This window comes from Quercus suber, unplaced genomic scaffold, assembly GCF_002906115.3.
Source record: "Quercus suber isolate HL8 unplaced genomic scaffold, Cork oak 2.0 scaffold_975, whole genome shotgun sequence".
NCBI classification, from domain to species: Eukaryota; Viridiplantae; Streptophyta; class Magnoliopsida; order Fagales; family Fagaceae; genus Quercus; species Quercus suber.
This window is the reverse complement of record NW_027070393.1, coordinates 143,863-170,558: the sequence shown is the minus strand read 5'-3', so window position 1 is coordinate 170,558 and position 26,696 is coordinate 143,863. Positions and strand designations below refer to the sequence as shown.

The following is a 26,696-nucleotide window of genomic DNA, read 5'->3' as shown; positions in this document are numbered from 1 at the left end:
GGTAGGCCTAAAGAGGCCCAGTAGGATTGAATCATTACAGCAGGAATAATAGAGTGATATGGCAGGACATGATGATAATCAAGGAATAGGCTGAAAGAAATATAAAGCTCAGTATCAAATAAAGCCCAGCCCCTAAGGGTAGCGGGAAATCATAAAGCAACCCACATAAAAGGTCAAAAAAGGACGACAGACTATGCTAGCAAGCCTTCAGACCGCGGTGAACACATAAGTAGCAGATAGATTTTGAACATACATGAAAGGGAGGCACGCGCAAGGCTCAAGCACCACGAGCCTGTACCCAACCAATATAGGACATAGTGGGGTCATGGGTCAGAGGTAAGAGGGCATGGTTTGGTGGTGGGGAGAGGGGAAAACCTATTCTGCAGTTCCTACCCAAACTCTTTTGGCGGGTACGTCCTACTGGAATAACATACCACAAAAAAAAAAAAGCAAAGTTGTGTTGGAATCACTAGGTGCATGCCATGAGGCATAGAGAAAAAGCACCCATACCGTGATAGGAAAAGGTGCCACGACAGACTAATAAATAAAATAGCTTTCCTTTGTCTGGAAATGGGGAGTGGCACACAGACGGATCATTGGTGGTCGGCAAGTACACCCAGACCAGACAAAGGTGGTTAAAGGCTAAAATAGTAAAATCTGGTTACGACAGGCACTATATAAGGAGACCCTTGCCATGCCCAGAAGGAAAAAGGACAACAAGAATCGTCTCTGAGGAATCACAAAATAGAAAACAAGTGTAAAAGAAAAGAAAGAAAAGATAAGAGGAAAACTAAAAACAAAAGAAAGAAGAAAGGAAAAAACAAAGAGTTAGATCGGCAGGCATGCACCAGTAGGTTGATTTCCCTCTCTCCCTATCAAAATCCTGCTCTCTACCAAAAGCAAGAAAAAAGGGTTTTCCTCCAGGCACCAACCATTTAGATCCGCTTCCCTCAAAGTAATTAACTTCCACGACAGGATTTTCCCTAGAAGGTTGATTGAATTGAAAAGAATCGTTCTTCCCTCTTTGGTCTTGGTCTTATGGATTGCATTTGCTCTGATTATATTCTTCTTTTGATTGACCTATGTGCTGACCACTTATTAACTTACTTTCTTTATTAAAAGTAATTATCATTATTGTGATTATCTCTTTTAATTAAGGATTAATTGTTTACTTTAATTGAGAAGCCGAAGTATTCTTTTATTTATTTATTTTTTTTTTTATTATCATGTCTGCTTGCCATAACTCATCTAAAATAGCTTTGCTTGCTGTAAGCATGTTCCTGGTAAACAAGACATAATTTGCGCACAAGCCGGATCAAGTTAAGTTGCAATTGAACCGGTCTCAACTCCCTTACTTAGAACATTTGTGCCTAGTTCTACAGGAGGCAGCCCAGCCCAATATAACAAAAAGGCCCCCTACAATCATCATCATATATATATATATATATATATATTAATTATGTATGGATAAATATTTTATTTTTTTACAACCATCCAAAACATATGAAAAAATGCTTCCATACCCAGCCAATATAGGACATAGTGGGGTCATGAGTTAGAGGTAAGAGGGCATGGTTTGGCGGTAGGGAGAGGGGAAAATCTATTTAGTAGGTTGATTTCCCTCTCTCCCTCTTAAAATCCTGCTCTCTACCAAAAGCAAGAAAAAAGTGTTTTCCTCCGGGCACCAACCATTTAGATCCGCTTCCCTCAAAATAATTAACTTCCACGGCAGGATTTTCCCTAGAAGGTTGATTGCATTGAGAAGAAGCGTTCTTCCCTCTTTGGTCTTGGTCTTGTAGATTGCATTTGCTCTGATTATATTCTTCTTTTGATTGACCTATGTGCTGACCACTTATTAACTTACTTTCTTTATTAAAAGTAATTATCATTATTGTGATTATCTCTTTTAATTAAGGATTAATTGTTTACTTTAATTGAGAAGCCGAAGTATTCTTTTATTTATTTATTTATTTATTTTTTATTATCATGTCTGCCTGCCTGCCATAACTCATCTAAAATAGCTCTGCCTACTGTAAGCATGTTCCTGGCAAACAAGACATAATTTGCGCACAAGCCGGACCAAGTTAAGTTGCAATTGAACCAGTCTCAACTCCCTTACTTAGAACATTTGGGCCTAGTTTTGCAGGAGGCAGCCCAACCCAATATAACAAAAAGGCCCCCTACAATCATCATATATATATATATTAATTGTGTATGGATAAATATTTTATTTTTTTACAACCATCCAAAACATATGAAAAAAATGCTTCCAAAAATAAATTTTGAAGAGGAAAAAAAAAAAGGATAAGAGGTTTGGCAAAACCAAAAAGAAGAAAAGAACATTGGAAGGGGATTATTTTTGTCCATGACGCAACCCAAAATTTATTTCCCAATTTTCTTTTGTATTTTCTCTCCAAATTGGAGAGATAGGTTTTTGGCAGGCCTTGTGAGAAAATATCTGAGCCTAAACAATATCTCTCCAATTTTCTATCCTAACCAAACAACCAAAAAGCTCATTTTCTCTCCTCCATTTATTATCCTCAATGATTTCACTCCAACCAAACGAATCCTTAAACACTCATGCATCCTGAAACCCTAAGCTACATTCAATAGATATACAAAGCATGTTTATGAGTTCTTAACTATATAGTTATGGGAATGTCCATTTATCTGTCAACTCAATAAAGATTAACCACATGGGGTTTCTCCAAAAAAAAAAAAAAAAACCACATGGGGGTTTTGTGTACCTTTCTCGTAAATTTATGGTTTGATTCTTATAGAGTGCTCTATCTCTAGAAGAGCACACCATTCTCATTATTGCATGTGTTCCCACAATATAAAAATAAATTATATTTATCTCATTTTTAGAATTATTTTAAATTTAAAAATTAATTATATTTATATTATAAATTATTTTTAAGATTAAAGTTATACTACCACTTAATTGAATTAAGCTTGCTTTGTTAAAAGCACAAAGGGTCTTAAATAAAAGACTAAGACTAAATTACAGAGTAAATTATTAAAGTTTGTGGTAATTTTAATTTTGCTTCTTAAAATTTTTAAAATTTGAATCCACTCCCCTACTATTAGGTATTGTTTGGATTTGTTCTCTTTCGTTAATAGGTTGTGCCTAATTGTTTGTCATGTGTTAGATTAATCAAAATAAATGTATGCATAAAGAGTGCAAAATCAAAGTAATCCTAAACATAAATGGTATAAAACTATAACAAATAACAAACATAAAGGGTGTCATTGGGGTGCTTACTTTGCAAACATCGTGACACAGAGCATTGATAGAAGCAGCAAATCCAATCCAAATAATATATAACGAAGATATCCAAAACTTTAGAAGTGTGAGTTTGATGGGGAAAGACAAGTGTAGCTCGTCCTTAGGTAGTTGTCCATAGAATGTAAGCTTGTCCTTGAGTAACCGTCCATAGGATGTAAAGTATCATGATAACCAAACCTACTATCATTCATGGGTTCTTAAGAAAAGCTCGTCCAAACCTTGCAAGGTCGTCCGGACATGGATGACCCTTTACGCAAGGTTCGTATACATAAGTTCATGAACCGAACCACGTGGTGAGATCCTAATGCATCATTGTAACTTCCTGTCAAACACTTAACTTCCAATAGTAGTTACAGAAAATGAGAGTAAATATCTTAACTTCTATAGCGGTTATAAGAAGTGAATGTAAAGCTTCTGACCCCCACAAATGTGGGGGAAGTTACGAGACAAATAACCGCTTCCATAGCACTATATAAACTCATTCCCGACAAATAAAGGCAAGTTTTTCCCTTTTGACAAAAGCCCAAAAAATTGGAATTCCAGATTTTGAAGAGAGAAACTAACTTCATCATCGGAGGGTTCTTGGCTGGTCAACCTCGATCTCCTTTGATTGTTTGTTTTTCTCTGCAGGTCCATTAGATCATTGAAGCTCGAAGCATAACCTATTGATTTCTGTGAGCATTATCAAGTTATATTAAGACCACAACCAATTTTACACCCATTTTCACAACAATTTCATATGGCATACTTTTGCCACAAATGTCTTATGTGACTAACTATGAGCAGTAAAAAAAAAGTGATAAGTCCATGTAAAAAAGATCGATAGTGTCCAATAAAAAAAAAGAAAAAAAAGATCGATATTGTCCAATTAAAAAAAAAAGTTCGATGGTGCATCACAATCTACCCATAGAATAATTATGAAAAATTTTGTGCTAAAAGTTATGGTTTTAAAAGAAAAATGTTATTACTATAAATTTTGTCACAACTTGCTCACGTAGAAAGTTGCAAGTGATGAAATTATGAAGTTATATGGACCCAATACTTACAACTTGTCACATGATTGAGTTGTGGCAAAAGTTGTGGGTTCCAGTTAGCTCAACTGGTAAAGTCCCATAGGTTGAAACTCTCTCAAAAAAAAAAAGAAAAAAGAGCTTAACCGCATACAAGTACAACTCTTACAAAAACGGCTAACCACCAAACCCAATCAAATCTCATCCGCCCCTTTTTTCACTCTCATACAGTTCTCTTTTTTCATACCCCAAAATCAAATCTCTCTCTCTCTCTCTCTGGTGAAACCCTAATTCCCAATCGATCCGTAAATGCCGCCTCCGAACAACAAATCGATTATGATTATGAAGTGATATGGACCCAATACTTACAACTTGTCACATGATTGAGTTGTGACAAAAGTTGTGGGTTCTAGTTAGCTCAACTGGTAAAGTCCCATAGGTGGAAACTCTCTCAAAAAAAAAAAAAAAAAAAAAAAAAAAAAAAAAAAAAAAAAAAAAAAAGAGCTTAACCGCATACAAGTACAACTCTTACAAAACGGCTAACCACCAAACCCAATCAAATCTCATCCGCCCCTTTTTCACTCTCATACAGTTCTCTTTTTTCATACCCCAAAATCAAATCTCTCTCTCTCTCTCTCTCTGGTGAAACCCTAATTCCCAATCGATCCGCAAATGCCGCCTCCGAACAACAAATCGATTATGATGAACACCAGGCCAGGAAGAATCGGCGGCGACTCCGACGAATCGGAGACGCCGTCGAACAATCTCTGGGTCGGTAATCTAGCCAGCGACGTCGCGGACTCAGATCTCATGGATCTTTTCGCCCAGTACGGTGCGCTCGATAGCGTTACCTCCTACTCTTCTCGCAGCTATGCTTTCGTCTTCTTCAAGCGAATCGAAGACGCTAAGGCCGCCAAGGATACCTTACAAGGCGCCGACCTCCATGGCCACCCTATCAAGATCGAGTTCGCTCGTCCGGTTTGTTCTCATCAATTTGTTCTTCTCCTGTGTATATATATAAATACGATTCGTTTCGTGACTTTGAAATTTTGTGCAGTTTTTTATGCGTTTCAACAACTCTTGAGTTTCAACCTTTTGATAATGATTCCTTATCAAATCAGATCCCTAGAAGAATGTTTTTTTTTTTTTGATTCTCGGGATTGGGAATTAGGTTCAATTCGATTCTGCGTGCAATTGTCACTCAGATTTGGAGATCAATGTGATCTAGAATTTAATTTGGGTTTAGACAAAGGGATAATGAAAAGCAAACAAACCCTTGATAATGATTACTTATCGAATCAGATCATTAAAAGAATAACTTTAATTTTAATTTTTGGGATTAGGAAGTAGGTTCAATTTGGTTCTGTATGCAATTGTCGCTAAGATTAAAACTTAAAATTGGGTTCTAACAAAGGGATAATTTTTGGATTAGGAATTGTCAATAAGATTTAAAGATCAATGGGATCAACATTTAAAATTGGGTCTTAAAAAAGGGATAATGAAGTAAAGGAAAGTTCATGCCATTTTGTAGTAAAAAACAAAATCATAATTAGTTTACGGCTTCTACAAACTTCAGTATTACCGTCTCAACCCAATGTTGATTTCTAAGATCCAATGGGATCAGATTATGCAGTTAACCATGATGAAGAATTTGCCTTTTTTTTTTGGGGGGGGGTGTTCGATTATTGTGAATGGGGTCATTAGGTTTAATTCTATTGTAGGCCGTGCGCAACATAACGTCAGGAGCAATGCGATTGGACAAGTAATAATGCTTTATTGTAACATAAAAGAAAACTTTCCCAAGGTACACAGGCAGTGTACTCAGTATACAACAAAGCATCCACAAAGGTTACGTAAATAAAAAAATTCTTCTCTCAAATGTAGTTTTCATTGTAGGATACTTGCCCATGAAGTTGATAGCAGTAGGTTTGGCAAACCCTAGTAACAGTATACAAACCCTGTCAATGGGGATGCTAAAATTACATTTTTAATTTTACATTTTTAATTTTACAACAATTTTTCCACTTCAAGGCACTCGATCGCAAAATGTGAATGCTTGTAGCAAAAGTACCTAATCACCTTCGAACACGTCAACATCAAACAGATTTTCACATATAGTATCTCTCTACAAATTTGAATATAATGAGGTGGTTTTGTAGATATTTAAACAAATTTAATGAAAGTAATAGAACGACGCTTTGCTCTAATTATGCAAATTTGAGGACCAAGAGTTGGAGCAGCACCTTAAGTGAGGATGTGAGGATCAAATTGATGCAAAACATTCTCTTGATAAAAAGCACCAAATAGATGAACTCAAGTTGCATGTGTGTTCTACTGATCAATTCCACTAGGGATCAGAAATTGAGCTTGAGGTTTACTGTAAATTCATTTTCAATTTTCATTTCTCAGATGATGAAAAATGTTACATTGATTTCAAATTTCAAATAATTAAATATAGGTTATTATTGTGAATCACTGAATTCTGATTATGGTAACTTTGCTAGAACCTTGGACTTCATATCAAGTTAGGAGCTGGTTAGTTTTCATATATAAGAGGCACCACAATGCAAAAATCAGCCTTAAAATTTTGCCAAACACTATAATATGTGCTATGCATATAAATTATTTTTCAATTCTGACAAAATGCGATCTCATTACACAAGCATTTTGATATTTAACAATGAGTTTGAGAAGAGCCATGAATTTGAGAGAGATATCTGGATTTTAAAATTTCTGGCATTCAGTGTACTTGATTCTTGCTGTAAGGGTGCTCATGGATAAAATATCCTTTCTACATAGGTTATCCTTCTAAATGTTATCCCAGCTTAAAAGAATGGCTGCAAGAGCTGTATGTGTGCAGTACTTCAATCTTGTAAGAGATTTTTAATGCCTATAAACAAGGCTGATAGGGAGTAGTTTTGACAAACCTTTCTCTTCAGAGAGTCTCCAGTAGAGCTGCATCCTTCCTACTCAGACCTGATAATGCTTACTTCAAATTTATATTTTATGGGTGATAACCAACTTTGTTGGATATAAGAATTCTTCAAATTAACATCAATGACATCATCAGCCTGTGCATTTTTTTTTAATACTTTTACAGTAGAAGCCACCAATTCTTTGCCAATCTCTAGCATTTCAACAAATGAAGTCACCAACACTAATCACTCACCTTCTGATATGACCTTTCTTGAAAATACCATCTAAGGGCCTGATGTATTCATTTTAATTTTGGAGATAATATTAATAAAAATTAAAAATTATTTACAAAGTTTGCTTTATAAATTTTAGAGAATGAAGAGGGATTGTTGAAAAAGATATCCTTGATCCAAGATTCCTTTCTGGCATGAAGGGATTTAAAATCTCTACATGCTTCTTGCACTTGATCATGTAATTAACAATACAAATATGATCATTTGATTGTGTTATGTAATGGGTTGGAAAAAATTCCTCCCAATTCATATATAAAAATACTATCATACCTATTAAAATAAAAAAGATTCCTCCCAATTTGTTTGGAGAAAAACTGTCCTCAATATGTGTGAATGATATTTGACTGCTATATGCAGGCCTATATGCATGGCATTGATGTTTTATCTGATGACTAATGTTTTATTATATTTGTAAAGATAAATGCATCTGCTTCTACAGGCTAATAAAGAACTTCATTGGTTGTTCATGGATTAGTAGTACCAGCAAATTTTTTCTCTTTCAAGCTAGTAATATGGTTTTTCTTTTTTCTTTTGACACCAAATTGGTCTTTGGAACCCAAATATAGTACTTCGTCTTTTTATTAGTTTTCTTTCTGCTGAACTATCAAATGATGCAATTTTGAGATGCTTATAAATATTAAAAAATCCCACTTTTCAGGCAAAACCTTCTAAACATCTATGGGTGGGTGGAATTAGCCCAGCAGTTTCCAAGGAAGAATTGGAAGAAGAATTTCTTAAGTTTGGTAAAGTTGAGGATTTTAAGTTCCTTAGAGACCGCAATACTGCATTTGTTGAATACCTTAGATTGGAAGATGCTTCCCAAGCCATGAGAAACATGAATGGTAAGCGCATTGGTGGTGAGCAGATACGTGTGGATTTCCTCCGGTCGCAGCCCATGAGAAGAGTAAGTCTCTTGTACAGAACTTTAGTTTTCTTTTAATGAGATGTTGTAACTGTTATTCAGAACTTTCTTTTCACTTCAATCTGCAATGAGCTTTATATGTCCTGTGTTCATATCAACAGGAGCAGTGGCCTGACTCCAGAGATGGGGACTTTCAGGGCAGAAGCATGGGACCTGCTGATTCCCATTTAGGTCATAAGAGACAACTGGTGAGTCTCAGCCTGATAACTCTGTTTTACTAGATAAGGCAAAACTTTCTGTCTACAGCATGTCTCTGGTGCCATGTGTCTCACAGGAATTGTGTAGACTGGTTGCATCAAATTATTTCTATCCTACAATGGACCAAATCATTGATTTGGTTGGATCTGGCACTATATATATATATTTTTTTTGTTGATCTGCTTATAGAATCTTACATGAAGTATTCGCCTATAGCTTCCTTTTATTGGGTTATGTTGCTTTAAATTTTTTTTATCTTGTTACAGCATCCTCAGTCCTCTGCGGGGCGAAAAGGAGATGGTCAACCCAGTAATGTTTTGTGGGTAGGTTACCCTCCTTCTGTTCAGATTGACGAGCAAATGCTCCATAATGCCATGATCTTATTTGGTGAAATCGAGAGAATTAAGAGTTTTCCTTCAAGACACTACTCCTTTGTAGAATTTAGGAGTGTGGATGAAGCTCGCCGAGCTAAGGAGGGTTTGCAGGGCCGGCTTTTTAACGATCCTAGAATAAGCATTATGTTTTCAAGTAGTGAGCTGGCACCTGGCAAAGAATACTCTAATTTTTATGCTGGAACTAAAGGGCCAAGGCCAGAGTTTTTTAATGAACATCCTTTTCGACCTGTACAGATGGATGTGTTTGGTCATAATCATCCTATGGTCCCAAATAATTTCCCTGGACCGTTACCATCTATTCCAATGAGGCCTTTTGGTCGTCAAGGTAGTCTTGAACCTCTGCTTCCAGGCCCAGAATTTGATGATTTGACCACGCATCATAATTTTCAGGATGGTAACTTGAAAAATATGATGGGTCCAAACTGGAAAAGGCCATCTCCTGCACCTGGAATGCTCCCTTCTCCTGCACAAGGTATCAGACCACCCCCAAGATCCACATCTGGTTCTTGGGACGTACTTGACATGAATCAGTTTCAAAGGGGTTCTAAAAGGTCGAGGATAGATGATGCTTTGTCCATTGAAGATGCACCTTTTCCTTTGAGAAAGATTGATGACAGGGGCTTGGGATTGGATCAATCATATGGGCTTGGTCCGGTGACTGATGGAGGTGGTGGACCTTTTGCAAATGTTCAAGGGAAGAGTAGCCTTAGTCCTGTGGGTGCAAGGGTTATGGCTGGTGGACCTGGTCAGGGTCAAGTTGATAATGATTACATATGGCGTGGCATTATTGCTAAGGGGGGTACTCCTGTTTGTCAAGCTCGTTGCATCCCTTTAGGAAAAGGAATAGAGAGTGAGCTGTGAGTATAATTTTCTCTTCTTATTTTCTGTCTTTTGTATCATTTTCTTTTTGCTGCTGTTTAGGGTGCTTTACTAATTTCTATTTGTTATACGTCCCAAGCAAGCATTTTTTTAGGTATTTGATAATACACATCATTTTATTGCCAAAGATATTTATATATTTTTGATAAATTCCAAAGATATTTATGAATTGGAGACAGTTCATCTAAATTAATTATGTTTTGTTTTGGCATTATTTCATTGAATAAAACTTTTCTGAAGTATGTAACATGTTGGAACATTGTATTTTTCTTGACTTCATAGACCTCATTTGTGATTTGACTGAAACTTTTAGATGAAATTGGCAATCAATATTTGTCTAAAAAAAGCAAATGAAAGGAAAAACATGTGTAAACAATCAAGAGAGTACATATATTTGTAATGCACACTGAGTTTTTTAGTGTTCAATCTACAAAAAAAAGTTTCTTAGTTTTCAAGTTGTTCATAAGTTGTTTGGATGTTAATATTATGCTTTTTTTAACCTGCTTGCAACATTTTTCCCCCTACATGAGAACTTGTGAGTTTAACAAAGGTTTCTTTTTCACTTGGTGCAAACTGCTATTTGCCATTGTAATTTTGTAGGTCTGATTTGCTTATTTGTCTTCTCAGTCTCACCTATGTGGAAAATTTCTGTTTTGCAGTCCTGAAGTTGTTAATTGCTCAGCCAGAACAGGATTGGATATGCTCACAAAACACTACGCTGATGCCATTGGGTTTGATATTGTTTTCTTCTTGCCCGACAGTGAAGATGATTTTGCTTCCTACACTGAATTCCTTCGCTACTTAGGTGCCAAAAACCGTGCTGGTGTTGCCAAGTTTGATGATGGGACCACCTTATTTTTAGTTCCTCCGTCAGACTTCTTAACTAATGTTTTGAAAGTTGCTGGCCCTGAACGTCTATATGGTGTGGTTCTCAAGTTTCCACAACAAGTTTCTAGTGGTACATCCATTCCACAACAATCACATCTTCCCATCCCTTCTTCTCAATATATGGATAGACAGCAGATTCCTCCTCGCACTGAGTATGGTGTAATCTCATCAAAGGAGGAACAAGCTTTGCCAATGGATTATGACAGGGTTTTGCATGAGGATGCAAAGCTTCCTCCAAAATCACATTTTCCAATTGCTAGTGAGTCCCCAGCAATACAGCCAGTACCCCAAGACTATGCTTCTACTAATGCACTATCAGTGTCCCAAGCTGGAGTGACATTAACACCTGAGCTTATTGCCACTCTGGCATCTTTGCTACCTGCAAATGCACAGTCTTCTGGTTTAGAAAGTGCAAAGCCTGCATTGGGCTCATCATCTGTCAGGCCTTCAATTCCGCCTCAAGTTGGACCCAATAAAGGGATTCCATCTCAAGACTGGAAACAAGATAATCAAGCTTCCGACCATATGGGTCATCCATTGCAACAGCTGGGGAATCAGTTTAATCCCCATGTACAAAACCTTTCCCAATACCAGCCTTACCCATCTGTCTCAAGCACACCTACCCATTCAGCCTCATTGTTACATGGCAATGCCCAAATCCATGACTCTTCTGTAAGCCTACCACCGCAGGCTGCAATTTTGTCTCGGCCTATGAACCAAAGTGGACAGCTTGCTGCTTCTCCTCATGTGAGCCAGCAATATCAGCATGAAATTCCCCCCAGTAGTCAAAGAGGCTATGGGATGGTTAATGGGATGGAGGCTTCTGGATTATACAGCTCACAAGCTTTCCAGCCAGCCAACAGTCCTTTAACCTCATCTAATCAGGCCCATGGTTCTCTTCTTTCCCAGCCACCAAGCTCGGAGATCCCCAATCAGATGCAGCAGCTTCAATCTGCACTCTTTGGTGCTGGCCAGGGCACACCAGAAGTTGAGGTTGATAAGAACCAGCGGTACCAGTCGACTCTACAATTTGCTGCTAACCTCCTCCTCCAGATACAGCAGCAGCAGACAACCAATCAGTCAGGACGAGGAACTGGAAATCAACAATGAGGTAATTCCTCCTCCATGAGTAATATTATTTGGTGATGGAATCCCTTTTTTGAGAAAATATCTCTACTTAAGCACGGAAGTGGGTTGTTAGCTAACTTAAGTAGTTTGCATATGGTAAACGTCTGGGGTCATAAGCTGTCTTTGTTCCTTTTGTCTGCATATAGTGAACATTTAGGGCGATTAGTTGTTTTCATGTTTAAAATTCCATATCAAAAGTTTTGGATAGCATCATAACTAAGGAAATTGAACTTTATGATATAATTTATGCCAGCTAGAATCCTTGGTATAAACCTCTTATGAAGTGAATTGTTAGCGGATTTTAGTTCCTTGATGGTCAAAAAAACTTAGAATACTATTGTTGAGATGAAAGTTATACACATGGGACAAGATGGCATTTTTTTTTTAAAATTTCTTTTGAAGTTGTAAGAGATTCTATAAGGTGGCTAGAATGAGAGAGATGTTGTTAATGCAGCTTAGAATGAGGTGTTTTCTTTTAAGGTAGGCTTCTGGTAAGGCTCAAGGGATTTGATATTTTGATTCCATCATCTCTCTGGGCATTTGAAGAGAAATGCAAGATTTTCCTGCAATTCAGATTGGGACTTCATTATTTTAAGCTTTAGGAACCAATGATGGTTGGAGTGAATATGTTTAACATTCTTTGCCCTTTTGGACTGGGTTCAAATTTGGCTCCTGTTCATGAAAGAAAATTGACTTCTAACCTCATAAGTTGTGGGGTTTTGTTCCATCTCCTGAGCGTCTTAGAGTCAGCATGTTGTCTCTTGGAGTAATTGATAAGATATACGGTTGCAGCTCCAGTTAGGGAATTTATTATTCTGGAAATGTTTTGAATAACTCTTAGTTGATGAAGGCTCTGCCAAACGTCCTGTAGGTCTAGATATATGCATCTTATGTGTCCACTGAATTGGGAAGCTATATTGTTTTAAGGTGGAACCGTGTGCTTTTGAGATCTACATGCTCCATGGTTAGAATCTCCAATGGGTCACAGTGGCTTGGACCTAAGTAAAGCCAGAAAAGTCAATACAACCTTTTTGCAGTCTTTATATGCAGGCAACAATTATCCTTCATTCTTTTAGAGATTCATTTTTGAACCTAAAGGCATTGATGAGTGGCTGATTGATGGTCTATTATTTTGAGATACCTTGTAAAGGATTTTCAAGCACTCTTCATTGCCCACAAAAATATAAATATCACTGGGGTTTGCCGTTTGCTTGGAATAGCTTTGTGGTGAAGTGGATTGCTTATAAGATTTAAGGGACACGCCTGTTGAGTAGAAGATTGGATAATACTTTGTGGACAAGGTGCTCTCTTGATGGTTGGGTTCCCTGGTTAGTATGTGTTAAGTTTATTGTGGATATTCAGAGAAGATGTTTGAAGGATTTTGGCATATGTCAAGTGCTTGTTCTCTTAATTAGAAACTTCTTTCTAGAGTTTTAACTACACAAGGTGTCAAATATACCTGACTTGTTCACTTATCAAAAAAAAAAAATACCTTACTTGTTCATGAGGTCAATATGAAATTTTGTATTTCAATATGCTTTTACTACTCTTAGACATCAATCCTAAGTTGGGAAGTGTTTGGATAGACAAATGCATTGTGTAGAGTATGTTATCTAATACACTCTGTACTATATCTTCCTCTAGCATGATTTGTTAATTTTTATTATATCTATTAATTGCTCTTCTTATTGCATTTAGTATCAGCATTTTTTTTTTATGATTTCACTTCTTCTTGAGTCTATTGTCAAAATTCATTAGTTATTGCATATGTTTGTAGTAGCTTATAGTTGTGTGACATATGAAAGCTTTTTATTTTTTTTTATTTTTGGTGATCATCTCTGATTACTTAGTACCTAACTTTAGGGTGAGAATTTCTTAAACTTTTTAAATTGTAACTGTGAAATGTAAACTGCACTTTGAAAGGGGTCTTTGGACTTAATTCTTAATAGTATTTTGGTATGTTTAGTAAATTTATATTTGTAAATATAGTTTTACCGTTATTTAAGACCACTACCTTAGCAAACCATCATATGAACGAATTTCACATGATGATCCAGGAAACTCCCTTACTTTCCTCCATCTTTTGCCTTCTAAGAATGGCAATATAAAAATAATGCAGAAATCTTCTATTGACAAGTTTTTGGGCAAAACACAGATGATTTTTTGAAGATTGGATGTAAAGTTTATACATCATACTTCTAACGTTTGAGTCATCACTCTATAAATCTGATATGTGCCTACCCTGATTGTTTCACTATATGGGTGGATAGACAGGGAGCTCTCTTGAAACAAAATATAACGTTAAATTCAATCTTACAATATAGGTATTCCTATTAATTTGTCTAATTTGTAAGTTGCAGAATAACAGAAATCAGAAAAACATAAAATGCTTCCTAATGCAAAATAGTCTTAAGAACTGTTAATTGCTTTACAAAATTTAAATAACTAATGATATTTTCCACCATATAACATAAAACATAAAACTATGCAATATCAGTGATATTGCTTGGGTTTGAATATCTCTATGTCCAAACTGGAATCAGTTTAAGAATATCTTATCCTTGAGGTAATGCATAGCGCATAGCTTACCTGAACTCGACTAAAATCTCATCCCAAGGGCAAAAAAATTAATCCTGAGCTTGATGACATATATCTTTCCTTTGCTACCAATGGGGAAAAAAAAGGAGAGCAATTGATCTAAAGTTATTAGAGCCGTCGCACACTCGCACTAGTGTATGTATATAGTATTGCACGTTCCTATATAGACATTGCACGTTCCCAAGTACGTTTGAGGAACCGTATGAGCTTTTGGAAATTCATTATAATGGGTGATTACAAATTGAAAAACCATTATTAGCTTCTTCTTCTTCTTCTCTCTCTCCTTTTTTCTTTTGTTTTAAATTTTTTTTAAAATTATTATTTTTTATAATAAAAAAATCCAGGTGGAAAAAATCAAAAGGAAGTTGGTTTGATAAGCAATTTTCTTAGATGGCAAAGTAAATCATTCAGAAAAGGAAATCGTAAAGAGAATTGACTTATAGCCTTGTTTATTCATTAGTTATTCAATTTTGACCCAATTCATGTTATTATAGTATTAAAATTGTACCCGGTAGAATTAATGGTTCCAAATTTGGCAAAATATTTATTCCCCTAATTTTTACATGCTGTCTACCTTGGACCCATGCATCTGGATCTCGTGGCTCCTTTTTTATTTGTTTATTAAACTTCAATTTTTCAGAAAAGAGAGAATTAGTAAGTAATATGGATGATGTGTTTTTTTTTTTTTTTAACACTATTTATAGGTTCATAAAAAATACGAAACCAGAACCATCATCTCAAATTAATATGAACGAGCCAACTCAACAGTGTCAGGAAACAGGATACTTGTTGGCTCACTTCTTGTCGATTTAACCACAACTAGATGGTTAAACAAATGCCTCAAACTCTACTGCCTAAAAATCAACAGAATCAGTGCGTTCTTATGCCTAAAAATACACATCCCAGAAACAAGGTTTATCTTTTTTGGCTGATGTCGTAGATCTTCAATGAAATTGCTATGAAATATCTAATGGAATTAAAATGACACAACCCTTAATTTTTTTTTAAGTGGGCGAATATTAGGAAAAAAAAAAGTAGGCTGAATAGTGGGCTGGATGGTGATATAAATTTACAACTGATCTGGTGTTACGCCTTTCCTATGATATGTTCTATATACTTTACGAAATTCTCTCTTGGTGCGGAATCCTGGATCATTCATGTTCTGTCAGTATGTACGTTTGTGTATTCGTAAACTCAAAGTGATTTCATTTTATCATCATTATTTAATGAAATAGAATCATATATATAAAAATAGAGTATACCAATCTTACAAAAGAAACTCTTTAAGTTTGATTTTATTTAAAAAAAGAAAATAGGATAAGAAGTGGTACCATCTTGTAATTGTAAAATCGGGTCAAAATGCCTTCGAAAGAATAAAAAAACCATCCAAAACACTGAAATCTTCAACCAAACATTTTCATAGAATTATTTCCTGGTAGAAACGCCCAAAAAAGTGCTGTAGTCAAAAGATTTGTTTGAAGCCTTAAAAAGTACATTGGCAGGAAAATTGAACCTTGATGCGAAGAAAATGACACCAAGGAGTACCGCTTACGTGAATGAATTTTGTATAATTTACTATATGATTGTTATATTGCTGAGAGTAACAAATTTGTAGGCTGCGGGATGGCAATAGTGGCCCTGTTACTTCAAACTAGATCTTGAATGTATTTAACATTTTACCCTTTTTTGGGACACATAGGTAATTGAGTATGAGAGATTTGAACCCTATATGTTTTCGCGAGTTACCATTTTTTGGGAAACATTGGTAATTGAGTATGGGAGATTTGAACTTGTATGTTTTTGTGAGTGAAAACACTAGGAGTTGCTAATCAATTGAATTACAAAATGCCCTTAGCGTACTTTTCAACTAGTGAGGAATTTCAACGTGTGAGGAAAGAAGAGGAAAACCGTAAAAGAAAATAAAAATTGTTGTGTTAGAAAAATAAATGAAAGTATGATGCTTTTAATTGTAATTTAGTATGGCAAACACTGCTTCCTTGCCAAATTATCTTCTCGTAAGTAGAGCTCACTTTGAGCTTCACTGGGATTCTTATTCTTTCTTTAGGCCCCAAAAAAATGATTACTATAACTAGTTGCTTGTGCAAATGACTTAAATTTTAAGCGATTGGGCTAATATCAAATACAGCATCATTTTCGTACGCAACCTAACAGTCTCTAATTTTATCTTTCCCAACATGTAGGTGCTTTGGGCTTTCTTTTTCACAAAAATGGACATTCGGAATTTTCAAATGGGAACACTGCGTGTGAATTGGGTGGGGTTGACTTGATTTGCTGGTTCTCAAGGCTGTATGTATACCTGTTACCTGGGGCGATGAAGTAATTGCCTTAGGAGAATGTACAAAATGTGTTTTTTTTTTTTTTTTTTGGGTTTTTTTGATAGCTTTTTCCCTTTTGTGTTTTACTTATCTCAGAATCTATGCCTTTAACTTAATCAATTTTACTTTCTGTTCTTAATTTCTCTCGTTAATTACTTAATTATATGTGGTTCCATCCTTCCTAATTATCGAACAATATTATATAGGAGCAATTTTCTTACCAATTTTACTTACCAGTGTGTATGTTAGGATATTCGTCTGGACCGTTCGATTACCTTTTAAAACCATTTTGGATGGCTTTATAATGGCGACAATGTTGAACTTCTCTTAACAAATAGCCATTGTTGGAAGTGATTGGACAACTAGGTATATATAATTGGTTGACCATAGAAGGAAAGAAGAACGAACCTATTATCAGCAGTGACCACGTCCATTTCATGACTTTTCCATTGCAACTTCTCTCTTTTATGAGGACAATGTCCATTGCAACTTATACCGAGACTCTCCCGCCCTCTTTTATCCTTGTAGAGGGTTAATATTCCTTTAAAAAAAAAAAAAGTTCTTTCGAAAAGTAAACCTAGAAAACCAATAGCAATCTTGTTACACGACAAGGATGTTAATTCATGAATTAAGGTAGTTACAATTAAACCCTAAGTGAGTAAATATGCAAAGTGTTTAGCTTTTCTAAATTGCATGTGGAATTAACAAAATTTCCTAATCAGCATCCTAGGATCACATTTATGTGGCGTTTGGTACAGGGTAATGTTTTAGGATTCCTAGGAATGTTTAAAAATTCCCAAGTTTGGTTGCAAATCATGCTAGGGAATCAGATGCTAAAGAAATCTGGATTCCCCCCTTAAACCCCTCTCAGTAGGAATGTGGATTCCCTTTAAAACAGGTGGGAATCCAGATTCCCAAGTTTAAAGGAAATTGTATTTTTTATAAATTGACAATTTTAACATTTTTTTTTAAAATGACTTGGTAGTTCATATTTAAATCTAAGGATAGAATGAGAAAAATAAATAATTCATTTAAGATTCCTGGGAATAAACCAAATATAAGAATAGCTACATTCTTAGGAATGTGATTCCTATGAATCACATTCCTAGGAATCTAGATGCCAGGAGTAATGTGGATTCCCCTGTACCAAACGCCAAATTAAGGTATTTCGCACACTTAGGTGTTTGAGAAGTCCTAGACACCAACATTATCCTAGGATCATATTTAAGGTATTTCGCACACTCAAGTGCTCGAAAATTCCTAGGCACCAGCATTATTAGTAAAAAATAAATTAAAATCAATCTAAATCATAGGTGGATAAACTGTAATTAGTTTGTATCTTTATTTCTTTTTTAGTTCCAATTTCATCCAACCAAACTTTAATATAAAGTTTGAGTCCAAAGTCTCTTTTGTGGAAATCTTAGGCAATCAAATTGATCTACCGTATGTTATAGGCTAACGCCTATTTGTCCTAAAAAAAATAATATAAATTTCAATTCGAAGTTAAAATTATAGAAAGTTACAGTTATCTCACTAAATAGTCTAAAATTTGAAATTAATTCATTCAGACACTACAAAAATTGATGAAGTGTCATGTTAATTACTTAAATGAGAACAAATGTGGTTAATATAAGTTCACTCCAATTTTTATGACTTTTCACACTTAAAAACATCGATGATGAGCCAAGTGTCATGTAGCTCAACTAGTACTTCTAGTATTTTCAACAGATACATTTAGAATTTGAATCACCCCACCCTTTTTTTTTTTTTTTTAACACTATTTATAGGTTCATAAAAAATACGAAACCAGAACCATCATCTCAAATTAATATGAACGAGCCAACTCAACAGTGTCAGGAAACAGGATACTTGTTGGCTCACTTCTTGTCGATTTAACCACAACTAGATGGTTAAACAAATGCCTCAAACTCTACTGCCTAAAAATCAACAGAATCAGTGCGTTCTTATGCCTAAAAATACACATCCCAGAAACAAGGTTTATCTTTTTTGGCTGATGTCGTAGATCTTCAATGAAATTGCTATGAAATATCTAATGGAATTAAAATGACACAACCCTTAATTTTTTTTTAAGTGGGCGAATATTAGGAAAAAAAAAAGTAGGCTGAATAGTGGGCTGGATGGTGATATAAATTTACAACTGATCTGGTGTTACGCCTTTCCTATGATATGTTCTATATACTTTACGAAATTCTCTCTTGGTGCGGAATCCTGGATCATTCATGTTCTGTCAGTATGTACGTTTGTGTATTCGTAAACTCAAAGTGATTTCATTTTATCATCATTATTTAATGAAATAGAATCATATATATAAAAATAGAGTATACCAATCTTACAAAAGAAACTCTTTAAGTTTGATTTTATTTAAAAAAAGAAAATAGGATAAGAAGTGGTACCATCTTGTAATTGTAAAATCGGGTCAAAATGCCTTCGAAAGAATAAAAAAACCATCCAAAACACTGAAATCTTCAACCAAACATTTTCATAGAATTATTTCCTGGTAGAAACGCCCAAAAAAGTGCTGTAGTCAAAAGATTTGTTTGAAGCCTTAAAAAGTACATTGGCAGGAAAATTGAACCTTGATGCGAAGAAAATGACACCAAGGAGTACCGCTTACGTGAATGAATTTTGTATAATTTACTATATGATTGTTATATTGCTGAGAGTAACAAATTTGTAGGCTGCGGGATGGCAATAGTGGCCCTGTTACTTCAAACTAGATCTTGAATGTATTTAACATTTTACCCTTTTTTGGGACACATAGGTAATTGAGTATGAGAGATTTGAACCCTATATGTTTTCGCGAGTTACCATTTTTTGGGAAACATTGGTAATTGAGTATGGGAGATTTGAACTTGTATGTTTTTGTGAGTGAAAACACTAGGAGTTGCTAATCAATTGAATTACAAAATGCCCTTAGCGTACTTTTCAACTAGTGAGGAATTTCAACGTGTGAGGAAAGAAGAGGAAAACCGTAAAAGAAAATAAAAATTGTTGTGTTAGAAAAATAAATGAAAGTATGATGCTTTTAATTGTAATTTAGTATGGCAAACACTGCTTCCTTGCCAAATTATCTTCTCGTAAGTAGAGCTCACTTTGAGCTTCACTGGGATTCTTATTCTTTCTTTAGGCCCCAAAAAAATGATTACTATAACTAGTTGCTTGTGCAAATGACTTAAATTTTAAGCGATTGGGCTAATATCAAATACAGCATCATTTTCGTACGCAACCTAACAGTCTCTAATTTTATCTTTCCCAACATGTAGGTGCTTTGGGCTTTCTTTTTCACAAAAATGGACATTCGGAATTTTCAAATGGGAACACTGCGTGTGAATTGGGTGGGGTTGACTTGATTTGCTGGTTCTCAAGGCTGTATGTATACCTGTTACCTGGGGCGATGAAGTAATTGCCTTAGGAGAATGTACAAAATGTGTTTTTTTTTTTTTTTTTTGGGTTTTTTTGATAGCTTTTTCCCTTTTGTGTTTTACTTATCTCAGAATCTATGCCTTTAACTTAATCAATTTTACTTTCTGTTCTTAATTTCTCTCGTTAATTACTTAATTATATGTGGTTCCATCCTTCCTAATTATCGAACAATATTATATAGGAGCAATTTTCTTACCAATTTTACTTACCAGTGTGTATGTTAGGATATTCGTCTGGACCGTTCGATTACCTCTTAAAACCATTTTGGATGGCTTTATAATGGCGACAATGTTGAACTTCTCTTAACAAATAGCCATTGTTGGAAGTGATTGGACAACTAGGTATATATAATTGGTTGACCATAGAAGGAAAGAAGAACGAACCTATTATCAGCAGTGACCACGTCCATTTCATGACTTTTCCATTGCAACTTCTCTCATTTATGAGGACAATGTCCATTGCAACTTATACCGAGACTCTTCCGCCCTCTTTTATCCTTGCAGAGGGTTAATATTCCTTTAATAAAAAAAAAATGTTCTTTCGAAAAGTAAACCTAGAAAACCAATAGCAATCTTGTTACACGACAAGGATGTTAATTCATGAATTAAGGTAGTTCCAATTAAACCCTAAGTAAGTAAATATGCAAAGTGTTTAGCTTTTCTAAATTGCATGTTGAATTAACAAAATTTCCTAATCAGCATCCTAGGATCACATTTAAGGTATTTCGCACACTTAGGTGTTTGAGAAGTCCTAGACACCAACATTATCCTAGGATCATATTTAAGGTATTTCGCACACTCAAGTGCTCGAAAATTCCTAGGCACCAGCATTATTAGTAAAAAATAAATTAAAATCAATCTAAATCATAGGTGGATAAACTGTAATTAGTTTGTATCTTTATTTCTTTTTTAGTTCCAATTTCATCCAACCAAACTTTAATATAAAGTTTGAGTCCAAAGTCTCTTTTGTGGAAATCTTAGGCAATCAAATTGATCTACCGTATGTTATAGGCTAATGCCTATTTGTCCTAAAAAAAATAATATAAATTTCAATTCGAAGTTAAAATTATAGAAAGTTACAGTTATCTCACTAAATAGTCTAAAATTTGAAATTAATTCATTCAGACACTACAAAAATTGATGAAGTGTCATGTTAATTACTTAAATGAGAACAAATGTGGTTAATATAAGTTCACTCCAATTTTTATGACTTTTCACACTTAAAAACATCGATGATGAGCCAAGTGTCATGTAGCTCAACTAGTACTTCTAGTATTTTCAACAGATACATTTAGAATTTGAATCACCCCACCCTAACTATCAATGTATTAAAAAAGAAAAAGAAAAAGTGATGATAATGTGATTTTTGCGGCTCACCCATGACCTCCTCCCCCTTTCCCTCCAAGAATTAAAAAGCTCATCTCTAGGTCTTCCATTTCTTTAACCTAACAACCATTTTGGAGTAGCATTCATAAAATCAGTTTATCTAGATTTATTTTAAAATGAGTTTATTAGGTTTTGTTATATCATTAATATTTAAATAAAAGCATGATTGTCACTCTTTGGATATCTTTTTAAAATATTAATGATGTGATAAAATCCTATTTATTAATTGTAAGCAGGCGTGAAATCAACTACCAACCCTACCAACCCAAGCTAGATGGAGAGTTAGTGTGTGACGGTGCAATACAATTAATTTATAGAGATGAGTTATCAAGGTTAACCTTTTCAAGCCTTAATGGATTCGTTCAAGTTAATAGGAATGTGAAAGGTTACTAGTAAGAAAGATGAGGATTTCTATATTAGCTCTTCCTCAGTTTTGTTTGAGAATCATTCGTTCATATGATATTCAAGTCCTAGTTACAAAGCTTATGTTTACATGCTATATGTTTTTCTTTAATTTCTTTGTCCTCCTTTTTATAGGAGTCCCTTTTCCTTATATAGCCATTTGAAATGCATCCCAGCCCCCCACTTGTACAATCACTAATCTTTATTTGGATACTTGTTCCATCAAGGCTTTACTGGAGGTGGTAGAGTGTGTTGTAAGTTGTGAAGGTATTGTTCAGAGGTTATTTTGTAATTAATACGGCCAGCTAAGTTTGTGCAGTGCATTGAATGTGGAAGTGATGGGTACTTTGCCTGGAAATCTCCCCTCCTCTTTACTTGTACGTCTCTCCCTCTTTCTTCTGTCTTTAGTCTTTTGGTCCAAGTGGCTTGTCTAAAGTCTTCCAAGGAGTGTTCGATCCTCAGGCTCCTCGGGTGGCCTGCTTCTTCGGTTTCAATACTTGAACTCTTGTCAATGTGTTGGGCCAAAGCTGATGAGAAGTTGGACCCTCCTTCTTCTCGGGTCAGACCCATTTGGCAGTATTCCTTGTTTGAACCTTACCCTCCCACATTAATATTTTAAGATGGATGATAAGATTTTGTTCTCTTTCTTTATGACTTAAAAAGAAACAGTCACCTATACACCCATTTTGTTCCTTCAAGTTTTGGCCTTTTACTTTTTTTTTTTGGTGAGGGCCTTTTACTTATTATACTAGGCTTTCACCTTACATTTTAAGTTTACAATTTTAGTAATGAATAATACTTGTCAGACATGGTAAAAGTTGGGTTGAGATTTACCAAGTAAAAACTAATATAACAAACTAGTGACTACTGCGTATGCTGTGTGTACTAGTAGTCGTGTGTTATAATAGATATTGAACCCATGTTTGGACCCCTATTAAAATCAAGAACCAGAAAAATAAAATAAAACAAAACAAATAGAACCTAAAAAGAATTAACCTTGTATTGATATTATAAACCAAAAACAGAAAAAAAGGAAAAAGAAAATTCAATTTTTTTTTCTTTTTTCTGAATGACAAATCAATTACGTATTGCATATTGTCTATACTAATTCAGATTTAACCCATGAAAGCCACGAGTAATAATATTCAAGCCGGCATTATTGAATTGATGAAAGCAATTATTCATCTCCAAGCCGTGAAGAACACACTGCATCCTCGTCAACAAATGCCCATTATGTCTTGAGTGCACCATTGTTATTTTCTTTGAAGTGCTCGTCCAAGAACTTTCTGAAAGTTTGCAGAGTCAACAAGGTATCTGACCCAGCGTGGTGACTTTTCCCAGCCAAACGTTGCACTCCCAGTGTGTTAGCCACTTTCTCTAAACCCCCATAAAGGTCATCGCAAAACTTCATCATATGCTTCAAGTCGAATGGTCTTTTCCCAAAGATGCGCTGCACCAGGTTCATAAACCCCATCAGATCATACGGCAGCGGTTGCCGAATCAAGATTTTCATCAGGTGGGCAATGTTATAGGCACCGCACCATGAAAGGTAACCCAAGTGAAAGCGATCGCCCAACAACCCAGATTCCAACATCAATGGAGCAAAGTCGGCAGAGTCGATACCCTCCTTCAAGTTCTTGTCAAAATCGATTCCTTGGTGCTCAAGTAACTCGATTGATTCAGGGTTCTGGAGATCATTGTAGACGTCAAAATTATTGAAGTTGAATTCCCATACGTACTGACATCCAGTACCAAAATGGGGAAGTGAGCCTTTGTCATCACAAAGGGCTAGACCCAACTGAATAATGTTGGAGGAGTTCACATTATCTCTGATCACCTGGTAGTTCCAGATCGGAGGGAGTTTTCCGAGGTTGTGCTTGTCGACATTAGCAGGACCGTACACAATACCAGGGAATTCTGTGTCGATTGACACCATGCGATAGCTCATCAATGCTACCTTGACAAGTGGACCCTCCTTCTTCTCGGGTCAGACCCATTTGGCAGTATTCCTTGTTTGAACCTTACCCTCCCACATTAATATTTTAAGATGGATGATAAGATTTTGTACTCTTTCTTTATGACTTAAAAAGAAACAGTCACCTATACACCCATTTTGTTCCTTCAAGTTTTGGCCTTTTACTTTTTTTTTTGGTGAGGGCCTTTTACTTATTATACTAGGCTTTCACCTTACATTTTAAGTTTACAATTTTAGTAATGAATAATACTTGTCAGACATGGTAAAAGTTGGGTTGAGATTTACCAAGTAAAAACTAATATAACAAACTAGTGACTACTGCGTATGCTGTGTGTACTAGTAGTCGTGTGTTATAATAGATATTGAACCCATGTTTGGACCCCTATTAAAATCAAGAACCAGAAAAATAAAATAAAACAAAACAAATAGAACCTAAAAAGAATTAACCTTGTATTGATATTATAAACCAAAAACAGAAAAAAAAAAAATTTTCAATTTTTTTTTTTACTTTTTTCTGAATGACAAATCAATTACATATTGCATATTGTCTATACAAATTCAGATTTAACCCATGAAAGCCACGAGTAATAATATTCAAGCCGGCATTATTGAATTGATGAAAGCAATTATTCATCTCCAAGCCGTGAAGAACACACTGCATCCTCGTCAACAAATGCCCATTATGTCTTGAGTGCACCATTGTTATTTTCTTTGAAGTGCTCGTCCAAGAACTTTCTGAAAGTTTGCAGAGTCAACAAGGTATCTGACCCAGCGTGGTGACTTTTCCCAGCCAAACGTTGCACTCCCAGTGTGTTAGCCACTTTCTCTAAACCCCCATAAAGGTCATCGCAAAACTTCATCATATGCTTCAAGTCGAATGGTCTTTTCCCAAAGATGCGCTGCACCAGGTTCATAAACCCCATCAGATCATAGGCAGCGGTTGCCGAATCAAGATTTTCATCAGGTGGGCAATGTTATAGGCACCGCACCATGAAAGGTAACCCAAGTGAAAGCGATCGCCCAACAACCCAGATTCCAACATCAATGGAGCAAAGTCGGCAGAGTCGATACCCTCCTTCAAGTTCTTGTCAAAATCGATTCCTTGGTGCTCAAGTAACTCGATTGATTCAGGGTTCTGGAGATCATTGTAGACGTCAAAATTATTGAAGTTGAATTCCCATACGTACTGACATCCAGTACCAAAATGGGGAAGTGAGCCTTTGTCATCACAAAGGGCTAGACCCAACTGAATAATGTTGGAGGAGTTCACATTATCTCTGATCACCTGGTAGTTCCAGATCGGAGGGAGTTTTCCGAGGTTGTGCTTGTCGACATTAGCAGGACCGTACACAATACCAGGGAATTCTGTGTCGATTGACACCATGCGATAGCTCATCAATGCTACCTTGACAAGATCAAACTCTTTTACAAGATTTTCTTTCCACACTTTTCTTACTATCACTGCATGATCCATCTTGTATTTTTGCTATCTAAATCTAACACCAGCACTTAGTCGATTATTTATGAAGATGTACAAGTCGGTGATTATAAATCTTATAAATCTAAAACTTTATAAATCCTTTCCCGAGTCGGAAAAGGAAACCCAAAATGAAAATAGGTAAAAAGAGATCTACAATACAAGTAACAGACTAAGAGCATTCTCATCAGGTGTGTCAAATCCCAAAATATGACCCTCATGAGATGTTTCAAATGCCAAAAATTTTGGCACACAGCTACAATACCATCTCAAATATGAGACGGTATGGTTATCCATGCCAAATTTTTTTATTATTTGTTTATTCATTCAGACTCTCTCTCATATATTCAATCGGACTCTCTCTCTCCCTTTTCTCTCATTTGTGTTCATTCTTTTCTCTCTGCGTCTTCGTTCTTCTCTCTTGCCGATCTTGCTGAAGCCGCCAATCTCGCCACTGATCTCGCCGAAGCCCCCGATCTCGCCGGAGCCATAGTCATCCTCCATAGCTCCCTCTTCACTCTCATTCTCTTCCTCTCTCATCCTCAAGCCGCTGAAGCCGATCTCGCCTAAAGCCACCTCAAGCCGTTGAAACTGATTTCGCCTGAAGCTACCTGAAGCCAATCTCGCCGCTGACGTCTCCCGCCTGAAGCCGACCTCGCCACCTAAGCTATGGGTTTGTTTGATTTGGGATGGGTTTTGAGGTTTGTGAATGTGGTGGGTTGTGGGTTAGTTGTGGCAGTGGTACTGTGGTTGTGGCGACAATTTGGTGGTGATTATTGGGTAGCTGTGGTGGTTATTTTTTGGGTTGTTGTGGATTTTTTTTTTTCTTCTTCTGGATGTGTGTGTGTGTGTGTGTGTGTGTGTGTGTGTGTGTGTGTTTTTTTTAAAGTGCTGTTGGTGGATGTGGGTTTGTGCCGGTGGTGGCTGTCGGTGTTGTTGCGGCAGTGGTTGTTGTGGCCGTTGTTGCGGCAGTGTTGGTGGAGCTGATGTTGTTGTTGTTGTTGTTGAGGAGATTAATATATTATTTTAATGTTGTTGATAAATATTATTTTATGTATAGAAGGGAAGAATAAAACATCTGATAAATGAATGTAGTAAATGATATGCTAAAATGATAAAGTAGGTTTTTGATGTGTCAAAATAGCATTTTTTTATGAGAGA

General features: G+C 35.8%; 3 protein-coding genes across 5 annotated transcripts; 1 reads left to right on the top strand and 2 right to left on the bottom strand.

Annotated features, from left to right (window-relative positions):
- Positions 1-4,859: 4,859 nt before the first annotated feature.
- Positions 4,860-16,991, top strand: LOC112034758 (flowering time control protein FPA). 3 transcript variants are annotated; one of them, XM_065768628.1, is made up of 6 exons: positions 4,860-5,277; positions 8,167-8,412; positions 8,532-8,618; positions 8,895-9,880; positions 10,562-11,901; positions 16,718-16,991. In XM_065768628.1, the coding sequence occupies exons 1-5, from the start codon at positions 4,972-4,974 to the stop codon at positions 11,898-11,900; spliced, it is 2,964 nt and encodes a 987-aa protein (XP_065624700.1). In that variant the 5' UTR covers positions 4,860-4,971; the 3' UTR covers position 11,901; positions 16,718-16,991. The 3 variants fall into 3 exon arrangements, with proteins under 3 accessions (XP_065624700.1, XP_065624702.1, XP_065624701.1); XM_065768630.1 differs by lacking the exon at positions 16,718-16,991 and adding an exon at positions 14,861-15,125; XM_065768629.1 differs by lacking the exon at positions 16,718-16,991 and adding an exon at positions 12,790-13,615.
- Positions 16,992-23,314: 6,323 nt separating this feature from the next.
- On the bottom strand, positions 23,315-24,019 carry LOC136065449 (probable CCR4-associated factor 1 homolog 11). Its single transcript, XM_065768627.1, has one exon. The coding sequence runs from the start codon at positions 24,017-24,019 to the stop codon at positions 23,315-23,317; it is 705 nt and encodes a 234-aa protein (XP_065624699.1).
- A 961-nt stretch (positions 24,020-24,980) lies between these two features.
- On the bottom strand, positions 24,981-25,532 carry LOC112034764 (probable CCR4-associated factor 1 homolog 11). The gene has a single exon (XM_024067580.1). The coding sequence runs from the start codon at positions 25,530-25,532 to the stop codon at positions 24,981-24,983; it is 552 nt and encodes a 183-aa protein (XP_023923348.1).
- Between the last annotated feature and the right edge of the window lie 1,164 nt (positions 25,533-26,696).

What these genes read in the sequence shown, in the direction of transcription:
- LOC136065449 (XM_065768627.1), bottom strand. Translation starts at nt 24,019, where the DNA reads ATGGTGTCAATCGACACAGAATTCCCTGGTATTGTGTACGGTCCTGCT.
- LOC112034758 (XM_065768628.1), top strand. Translation starts at nt 4,972, where the DNA reads ATGCCGCCTCCGAACAACAAATCGATTATGATGAACACCAGGCCAGGA. An exon ending in AGATCGAGTTCGCTCGTCCG is followed by an intron (nt 5,278 to 8,166) that starts GTTTGTTCTCAT and finishes CCCACTTTTCAG; the next exon opens with GCAAAACCTTCTAAACATCT. An exon ending in TAGGTCATAAGAGACAACTG is followed by an intron (nt 8,619 to 8,894) that starts GTGAGTCTCAGC and finishes ATCTTGTTACAG; the next exon opens with CATCCTCAGTCCTCTGCGGG.
- LOC112034764 (XM_024067580.1), bottom strand. Translation starts at nt 25,532, where the DNA reads ATGGATCATGCAGTGATAGTAAGAAAAGTGTGGAAAGAAAATCTTGTA.